At 29.7% G+C, this 9,671-nt stretch overlaps 2 protein-coding genes across 2 annotated transcripts; one reads left to right on the top strand and one right to left on the bottom strand.

Moving 5' to 3' along the window:
* Window positions 1-237: 237 nt before the first annotated feature.
* On the bottom strand, window positions 238-4,871 carry Sbat (LSMD1 domain-containing protein Sbat). Its single transcript, XM_088260149.1, has 4 exons — window positions 4,606-4,871; window positions 4,342-4,474; window positions 2,149-2,269; window positions 238-440 (listed from the first exon to the last, which is right to left on the bottom strand). The coding sequence occupies exons 1-4, from the start codon at window positions 4,660-4,662 to the stop codon at window positions 410-412; spliced, it is 342 nt and encodes a 113-aa protein (XP_088116275.1). The 5' UTR covers window positions 4,663-4,871; the 3' UTR covers window positions 238-409.
* A 78-nt stretch (window positions 4,872-4,949) lies between these two features.
* On the top strand, window positions 4,950-8,999 carry LOC148309400 (nucleic acid dioxygenase ALKBH1-like). Its single transcript, XM_088260147.1, has 4 exons — window positions 4,950-5,103; window positions 5,286-5,627; window positions 6,810-7,003; window positions 7,809-8,999. Exons 1-4 carry the CDS (start codon window positions 4,996-4,998, stop codon window positions 8,122-8,124), a joined length of 960 nt encoding a protein of 319 aa, XP_088116273.1. The 5' UTR covers window positions 4,950-4,995; the 3' UTR covers window positions 8,125-8,999.
* Window positions 9,000-9,671: the final 672 nt, after the last annotated feature.

Consider the following 9,671-nt stretch of genomic DNA (forward strand, 5'->3'; position numbering starts at 1 on the left):
CGGGACCTGAACTGTAGCTAAATGCGCTGCCACAACACTACGGAAGCGGACAAAATACAATGTTTGTTGTATTTATTTGATATGTATTGAATTTTAATTCATTCATATTTATATATTTTTTAAAAACTAGAGCGTGGTGTAGGAATTTATGATTAGGGTTCATAATTCTAAATAACATTTTCCTAACAATGTGTAATTATAAAGAAAGTGGATATGGTTTAAAATAAAATATACGGCTATTAGTGTAAACATTTATTTTCATGACTTATATTACACACATTCATATTACTGAGAACACTATTAAAAATCATAATCTGGGTTTACTGTTCAAATTAGTGTTACATTACATTTTTTCTCAAAAAAAAATTAGGCTTTTGAAATTTTAAATGTTTTGATCATCATGTGGAAGTTATTCTGCGGCAGATCCAGTATTTCGATTGCTATAAAAGAACAATTAAATAATCATATTAATTATTAATTATAGAAATTAAGAAATAAGAGTGTTCGGGGAGGAAAAACTTTACAGCATCATTTCTCAACAATCTTAATCTCAAAAATCTAAATAAAATATAAGACCTGGATATGAAAAATTCTTATACTGATATAATAAAGTGTTGTAAAACTTTGAAAAACGTTAAAATATTATTATACGGAGGTTGCAATACTAAAAAAGTCGTGAAGTGATGCTTTACAGTGATGATGAATATTTTTATAATAATATAACCAAACATTAATTATTGTCACAGCTTGGAATGAGGGTATATGTCAAGCGAATCCATATTGGCAGGAGGTAAGGTCAACCAAACTCTAAACTTTTTGGCATAAATGATCCTTCCACCTTTTTACCTCATCATATGGCATGGTAATAATAGAAAGACATGTGTTTCAAAAAATATATAAAACTGTTTATTTATTTACATATTTAATTAAATTTTTATTTTTTTTATTTTTTTAATTTTAATTTTTTTTTTAAAACTCCTGTAATTGGAGATAATCCAGATTTTGTGAACAAGTATTTGGACACACTCAAAGTTGTATTTGTTTGATTAAAATACAGATGAAATTCTAGTTTTAATGGCTCATGGTATTTTTATCAAAGACTATATGAAGTTAATTTATTTCGGCAGTCACTTTGTGGTAAAATCTATTGATTTTAATTTTTTTTACTTAGTAAGTACCACTATTTATTCACAGTAGATTTTAAGAAATGATGGTACTTACTAAGTAAAACTTAAATTTAAAATACAATATTAAGCCTTATATAAATGAGGAATATCATTGTTAGTAATCAGTGCTAAACATTCCTTGAAATTGCCGTCACGCAAACAATCAAGAAAAAAAACATATCAAGAAAATCTAGAAGATAAAAAAAAACAATCAATTTAGTAAGAAAACAGAGGGTTTGGTGTATAATAGCGAATTAGTCAAAAAATTATGACAGTAATAGCGAATTAGTCGAATATATTTTATTACCAATAATATAAACTTGTATTTTTTTCAAAATAACATGTTTCTTTTTTTTCTACATAAAAAAATAATTTAAACCATAAATAAAGATTTTTTGTTGCATAACGAAGGCAAATTCTTATGTTTACAATTAAAATATTTTGTTTTCATTTCATTGGTTATTAACATTTGAATAATTTTTAGGAATACCGACAGTGTAAATATTAGGTATAAAAATTTCTTTACAACATTTTGAGTGTGTCCAAATACTTGTTCAGAAAATCTGGATTATCTCCAATTACAGGAGTTTTTTTCATATTATTTTTTGACATCTCATCAAAGATGAATAAGAATATGGAAGTCTGGGCATTTACGGGTCTGACGATAGTCATAGGCTGACGGTTGTCAGCCCCGTAAATGCCCAGACTTCCATATTCTTCTTCATCTTTGATGAGATGTCAAAAAATATTATGAAAATTTCTTGTTCATGCAAAAACAATTGCCCAGATTGTCTGCCAGTTTGCAACACAAACTACATCCATGTGTCCCTAAAATATACCCCTATAAAACCATTTTGAACTTTTTTTATTTTCAATAAAAATTGAGAAAACTTTTGCTATCCAATGCTGTTTTACTTACGTCAGAATTCAATGTAAGGTAAGTATTAAAAAATATCTGTGATGTAATATGCAAGGTACATACTATGTTGGCATTGAATCGTCCAGTTGTATTGATACAATATGTCTACCTGGAACCATCACGAGACCTAAAACACGAGGTTCTTCTCCATCAGACTCTGCTTTCAAATATTCAGAACAGGATCCTGAAAGTATTGTTAACAATTCATATAAAGCTCACTGCTTACAAAAAACGTCATATATGAAAAATTGTCAATTTTCAGTTGTGCATGTTTTCGGAATGCCCAGAGAATGTAATACATATATTCCAGCAAAAGAGGCATATTTTTAACTTAATATTTACCCGCTATAGGGCAGAAAGTATTATTTTTGCATTTTGAAGAAAAGGTATTGTTTAATTATTTTTTTAAATAAACTAAATGTTTTTCAAATGGAGAAAAAACCTTCAGGTTTTACCTAAAAAGATCTGTTGCACAGTAAAAAGTTTAATAAGTGGCTTGATATTTATTTTTAATACAGTGTATTATATTTTTAAAAACATTCTCCTGAAAAATCAAGTTTTTTGATTTATGAGTTCTTGAAAGGAGTAAGCGATATGTTACATAAAAAAAATGGAAGGCAACTGGACAAGTGGTAGATTTCCAACAATATTAACCTCAACGCTCGAATGTCGGATTCGGACACCGGACTATGTAAACTAAATAATTAATACAGGCTGGTAAGGAACTTCCATAAGTAGCTAGTTTTTAAATAATGTATAGATGTCACTGTACATTTTTGTAGTAGAAACAATTTTAGAAACAGGATTTAAAAAGAAATTTTTCATTTCTAGAAATCCTACCTCAAACAGATAAGGACACCAATATTGCTCTTGATTGAATATTGATTTATTTTTTATATTACTCCTGTGTATCTGAGAATAATAATAATTTTTGATAAATAATGTAGTGCCATTTCCATAAAATACTAACGCAGGTTAGTTCTATATAAAGGCAATAAAGTGTGTAGCGATAATATTGAAATATTTTTTTAGGTTTTGCATTAAACCATAATGGTACCAAGACCTGTCGGCCAAAATATTACTGTGTAAACTTATACAGTAAAATAAAGATAATTTCTTTAGTAATGCTGTTTTTGATTCATGCATTCTGTAAATTAAAAGTGTTTGGAAAAGGATGAATCGTCGATGGAGGGTAGAATGTTACTATCCAGTTTTGCTTTTCATAACCTTTTCTAGGAATATAACCACAGCAAATATGATGAGATTACTGAATGAAAAAATGCATATCGATATATGCCTTAACACACTGTTAGTTGGAAATACTTAAAAGTGTTTTTTTTTAAAAGGAATAACCCGCAAAGCTTCTATTTTACATGCTTGTCTGCAGGTAAGATAGTAAAGATAGGGAAGGTAAATCGCTCACTCCTTCCAAGAACGTCATATATCAAAAATTGACAATTTTCAGTGATGCATGTTTTTGGTATGTCCAGAAAATGTAGTATATCCCAGCGAAAGAGGCATATTTTTAACTTAATATTTACCCGCTACAGGGCAGAAAGTGTTGTTTCTGCATTTTGAAGAAAATGTATTGTTTAATTATTTTTTTTAATTAACTCAATATTTTTCAAATGGTCAAAAAACTTTCAGGTTTTAACTAAAAAGATCTGCTGCACTGTTAAAAGTTCAGTTAGTGGCTTGATATTTATTTTTAATACATTGTGTTATATTTTTAAACTTTACAAACGTTCTCCTGAAAAATCAAGTTTTTTGATTTATGACGTTCTTGAAAGGAGTGAGCGAAATGTGAAAAATACATCACTAACACCCAGACCAAGTGAAAATAAATCTTTCTTGAATTCATTTTGCAATTGGCGGGAATCGAACGCGCGACGCCAGTTTCGCAGTCGAGTGTCTACCCAACTACGTCACGGCGCCTGCCATCTTTTACATACGTAGGTAGAGAGCGGGAGATGCTTATAAGCGTTCTATTTGCTTACTTTTAGTAGAGTGCGAGAAACGCCAAAAAACATTGTTCAGATTGGAATTGGGTTTACGGTGATTAGTGATTAGTATACTGCGGGTCGGGCGGCAGACTGTCTGAGTATAATTAGTGTCGGGGTTGATGAAAAAATCACCTGATAACAATGTGTTAATAGTGTGAGCCTGCTAATACATAAGTCTCTTTATTAATATGATTAGCAGCTTTTCACTTTTAGCTGACGATATGTTTTAAATGCTGCAAAAAAATTAACTTACCGAGGATAACATTTGCTTCTCTGTCTGTGCAAACGAAAATTCCTATTAGAATTCTACCATCTGTCATTTCAATGCGAAAGTTTTTATTCAACCATTGTTTGAGTTTCTGTTTTCCTTCTGATATAATTTGAACCTAAAATAATAGAATGTTTCGCTTAAAAATACATTAAATACACGAAAATAAGTCTGTATTTATGAAATGATTTTCGAAATATTAAATGACCATCAGCGAAAATTTAATTTTTAGAACTAATTAAGTTTTACCGTTTCGACTTCAGTTTCTATTTTTTCTTCTAAAGGTTCTTCAAGAATACTAGTCATTTTTATTTAAAAAAAATATATATATAAATAAGGAATATTATAAATTTAACCTAAAAGCTTTACTTTAAGATGAATAAAAGAAACGACATGATGAAAATATGAATGTTGATATAATATGGATAAAACAATAGAAGGTTATGTTATTTTTTAGTCAAAATGAGAAAAGCAATCAGCAAACACAAATCAGATTTTGACATTTGGTCGTAGACAAACCATACATTTCAGACCCAGAGACAACTTATTGTTGGTAACAAAAAGATAAGTACCTACTTAAAAAAATTATTAGTTTCGTCAGCTGTCATCTGTCATCTGTCACTATTATGTTTTAGCGAGATGTCTGACGATTTATTTAAGTTTTATTTCAAATACTACAAGTCACGCTGTCCACCACCAAGTTTTGAGCAAATTATTGACTTTTCAGAAGTTAAAAAGGCAAACGACGTGAGTCACGTCTTTGAAATATCATATATACGTTTGAAATATATTTTTTGGTTATGTTTTTTGTCTATTTTGTTTTTGCCGAAATTCATAAAAGAAAGTAATACTTTTCTTGATTCTAAAATGTAATTTCTTTTCCCACTTTCAAATTCTGATGTCTAATGTACATTATATATTTTTTTCAGGGTGTTGTTAATATAAATATAGAGGAATGTGGCATAAAAGGTAACCTCGGGAATTATGGTTTGCATTCGCTTACGGATTGGAGAGCCTATACCTTGGATAGAAGAAAAGGCTTGATCTATATTAGAAACCCATTTTCAAATATCGGGCAGCGATTTTGGATAGAAAAATGTTTGAAAGAGTACACAAAAAAGCCAAACATATTAAACATTGATGCCCATGGCGATATTAGTGATTCCAAAGAATGGTGGGATGCTTGTCATAACTGTTCTTCTGTTGATAAAATTCTTCAAAAGAAATTGAGATGGTCAACTCTAGGATATCACCATGATTGGGATTCTAAGGTAAATAAATTAATAATTTTTCATTCATAATTTTTTTAGATGATTTCGAAACAACATGGTGCAAAAAACGAGAAAAAAAAGTAAACGTTAATTTAACAATGCGTTACTGTAATTTCGAATTTTCCACACCCTCACTTGTTCTTTTTACTCAGTACTATACACAGAGAGGTATATGGAATGGGGCTGTAGTACGGTGGTAAAATCTATGTCATATCAAATGTGCGTAATTGGGTTCATCTTTTGTCTTATAGCGATATTAATAAAAAAATATTTCCTTCGAATTTTTTAAGTATTTTTTAAATAAAATAAAGATATAATAAGCAATACTGAATTGAATTTCATGAATGAATTTTACACAATCATACCCATCCACCGTAATTTTGTATTATTTTTGTATTTATTAAAACTTGATTTATTATTAGATTAAAACCAATATTTTTAGCTTTTCCACTTTTTTATGTTGAAGTGGAAAAAAAGTGGAAAAGCTAAAAATATTGGTTTTAATCTAATAATAAATTTAAAATGCAATTCCATCACGAAGTGTCAGTGGATAATATAAATCTATTATTAAAACTTGGATAAAAGAAATGTATTTATGGGCTCCTTTTTTTTACACGGTATCGCGTGGAATGTAATGTTCATGTATTTTACTTTGGAATCTATGATATTACCTTATAAAGCAAATTTAATCTTAAAATATAATCTACCCTTTCCTGGTAATATAGTGAATGTTAGTAAGGGTAAGATTTTTGCTGATCTTAACACATTGTTTGCGGGAAACGCTTAAAAGCATCTTTTATATACTGTTGGTAGAGAGAGGGAGACACTTATAAGCATTCTATTTGCTTACTTTTAGTAGAGCACAAAAGACGCTAAAAGACATTGTACAGATCGCAATTGGGTTTGCGGCTACTTGTGATTCATATACGACCCTTATTAGTATACTAATTAGGGTCAGGGTTGATGAAAATACCACGTGACAATAATGTGTTAATAAATATATGCGATATCTTTAAAAAAATATACATTTTGTAGCAATCCAAGGACACTCAAAGGATAGTATTAGTCCACTTTGAGATAAAATGAGGGGATATATTTTTAATGAAGACCTTCCTTTACTATCGATTCATTTTTAGTCTGCTCTTCGAATATTTAAAGCATTTTATTTTAATCTTTTTATAGGTGTATACTGAAGAAAATAAACATGTGTTTCCACATGAACTATCGGAATTATGTAAACTTATTGCCAGATCTGTTGGATTCGAAGACTTTGTTCCCCAGGCATCAATTGTAAACTACTATCATATGGACTCAACTTTGTCTCCTCACACCGACCATTCTGAAGTCAATTTACAAGCGCCACTCATTTCTATCAGGTATATTTATGTTTTTACAATGCTCAAAATACAAAGATTATAGTTCTTACCCATAAATCAGGAGACTTAAATATAAAATGTTAATTTTCTTCTTCTTCATACCCTTATCCGCACCTCAATGGTGCATAGGGCACTACATCATATATATAAACGCAGTGTTATCTTGATTCTTAATACATGAAGAAAAGGTGATCAGCCCTCCGCTTCAGGTACCAGTTCAGGGTAATATTGAATATATATTAGAGTGAAAAATCACTATTATTTAATTGACCCTCCTTGGGAATCGAATCCGGGATCTCCACAACGGTAGCCGAGCGTGCTAACCATTACACTTCGGAGGCGGACAATGTTAATTTTACTTCAGTTAATCTGTCTATATAATGAGTTGTAAGAAAAAGTCTGTTTTCTGGGCGAGAATGACAATGAAAAGTGAAAAAGGTAAGTGCAAGTGACTTAAAGTTTACTTCTGGAATTTCGTTCTTAATAACTTGGGAATTTCGTAACATGTCAATCAGTATTGTCAATGTTAATGATACCGAAAACAAAATAATAAATATTAGTTATTTTTTAACAATAGAAGTAAAGTCAAAGTTCTACACTAGGAAGTTTATGTTGATTTCTTGATTTACATATGTAATAGATGCCCCGATTTGATGCCTGTTGGACAAGTTACCTGCATTCTTAGATAGAGTAAGATAATAGTGATAAAACTTCATTAATAAATTAATTTTACACATATCACCATCATTTTTATGTAATTTATAATTGTGCCTTTTATAATCTGAAATTATTTTCTTGTTTATAGTTTTGGACAATCCGCAATATTCTTGATTGGTGGCAATACAAAAGAGACTAAACCTGATGCATTATTTCTCCACAGCGGAGATATTTTAATAATGTCTAAAGAATCAAGATTGTGTTACCATGCTGTACCAAAAATTATCCCTGCAACTGATATTCCTTGGAATAATATATTATCGGATATAAGACAAGAGACTGAGAATAAGTTTGACAATTTATATAATCAATCATACTGGAAACCATTTGATGATTATTTGTCTACATCAAGAATCAATTTAAATGTCAGACAAGTGTTGTTTGAAGGCCAAAAAACTCTGTAGTCAACCATTACATTAAATTAAAGTACTTCTGCCTCTTAAAGATTGTACTGGGAATGCTTATCTATACAAGACTTCCAAATAAAACCGTGTTCAGTGATACATATTGCCGCTTGTATGAAACTGCTGTACACTGTGGACCTTTGGGTAAATGACAATGTTTTAGAAGATGATTTACTGCAGATGTACCATGGTAGATGGTAAAAATCATTTTGTAAGTGTATCTATGCAACTAAAACAATTATGAAACCCCAAAACAATACAAAATGTATGTCGATTTGTCTTCTGGTCAATCCTCCACTGACAAATCAAGTCAACTTAATCTCTACATATAGACTTGTGTGGCTAAAGGTAACATGTGCTGCGGTTTTTTTTCTCATTTTTTTCCCGTTTCCTTATCTAAACTTTCGACCATAAGTTTAACCATTATCTTTCCTTAACTTTAGCTAGTTAATCAGCATTCAAAATTGCTCAACTTGTCAGAAAAAGAAAAAGAACAAGATGCTAGAATTTATTCTAAATACATTGATGCCTTCAGCAGGTGTGCTTTAGATGTTTGAAATAAGTCAGATTTTTTTATGTAATCCACTGTCAATTGTTTTCACAAACAATATTTTGGATTGGAATGGAAACATAACTGTCAGTGAAAACCAACTGATTATAAATAAATTTTCTAAGGATTATACAAATTTAATATATTGTTTGTAATAAAGATTTTTTTTGTTAATATTGAATAAAAACTTTTGAAGTAAATAATTTCTGACTCTCAATCCGCAAATGAAAATTTATATTGTCAAACCCCTAAAAATAACTATAATTTTACTCTGTTGTTCTACTGATATTGTAAGTAATGGTCAGTAAATATTATATATGTTAAACTATTTGTTATTATTTCCTTCTTTCTCTCTCTCATATAAATTTAATTTATATGAAATACCATATCGCTCACTCCTTTCAATAACGTCATACATCAAAAATTGACTTTTTGCAGTTGTGCATGTTTTCGGAATGCCCAGAAAATGTACTATATCCCAGCAAAAGCGTCATATTTTTAACTTAATATTTATCCGCTACAGGGCAGAGAGTGTTGTTTTTGCATTCTGAATAAATGATTTTGTTTTATTATTTTTTTAAATATCCTAAATATTTTTCAAATGGAGAAAAAACATTCAGGTTTTACCTAAAAAGATCTGTTGCACAGTAAAAAGTTCAATAAGCGACTTGATATTTATTTTTAATACATTGTATTATATTTTTAAACTTTAAAAACGATCTCCTGAAAAATCATGTTTTTTGATATATGACGTTGTTGAAAGACATGACTTTTCTGTGTTCCATATACATTATAATGAAGATAATACTCATACTTTTAAAAAGTTCCAGTCGTTAATAAGTAAATTTGTTGATACACTTTTGTAATCCCACACAAAGGTACACAATTTGTTAAGATTATTTGCATTTTATCCTCCACAATAAAAACAACATTTGAAGCGTCGACCACCTGAATTGCATTTGTGTTTTCTCATACACTGATTCTAAAAGATTACCAA

The sequence above is a fragment of the Brachycentrus maculatus genome, unplaced genomic scaffold, assembly GCF_059751285.1.
Source record: "Brachycentrus maculatus isolate JH-2025_06_01 unplaced genomic scaffold, ASM5975128v1 h1tg000125l, whole genome shotgun sequence".
NCBI lineage: Eukaryota > Metazoa > Arthropoda > Insecta > Trichoptera > Brachycentridae > Brachycentrus > Brachycentrus maculatus.

Coding starts and splice junctions, on each gene's coding strand:
- Sbat (XM_088260149.1), bottom strand. CDS start 4,662: ATGACTAGTATTCTTGAAGAACCTTTAGAAGAAAAAATAGAAACTGAA. Junction 4,475..4,605: donor TAGAAACTGAAGTCGAAACG/GTAAAACTTAAT, acceptor CTATTATTTTAG/GTTCAAATTATATCAGAAGG. Junction 441..2,148: donor GACGATTCAATGCCAACATA/GTATGTACCTTG, acceptor GTTCTTTTATAG/CAATCGAAATACTGGATCTG.
- LOC148309400 (XM_088260147.1), top strand. CDS start 4,996: ATGTCTGACGATTTATTTAAGTTTTATTTCAAATACTACAAGTCACGC. Junction 5,104..5,285: donor AAGTTAAAAAGGCAAACGAC/GTGAGTCACGTC, acceptor TATTTTTTTCAG/GGTGTTGTTAATATAAATAT. Junction 5,628..6,809: donor ACCATGATTGGGATTCTAAG/GTAAATAAATTA, acceptor ATCTTTTTATAG/GTGTATACTGAAGAAAATAA.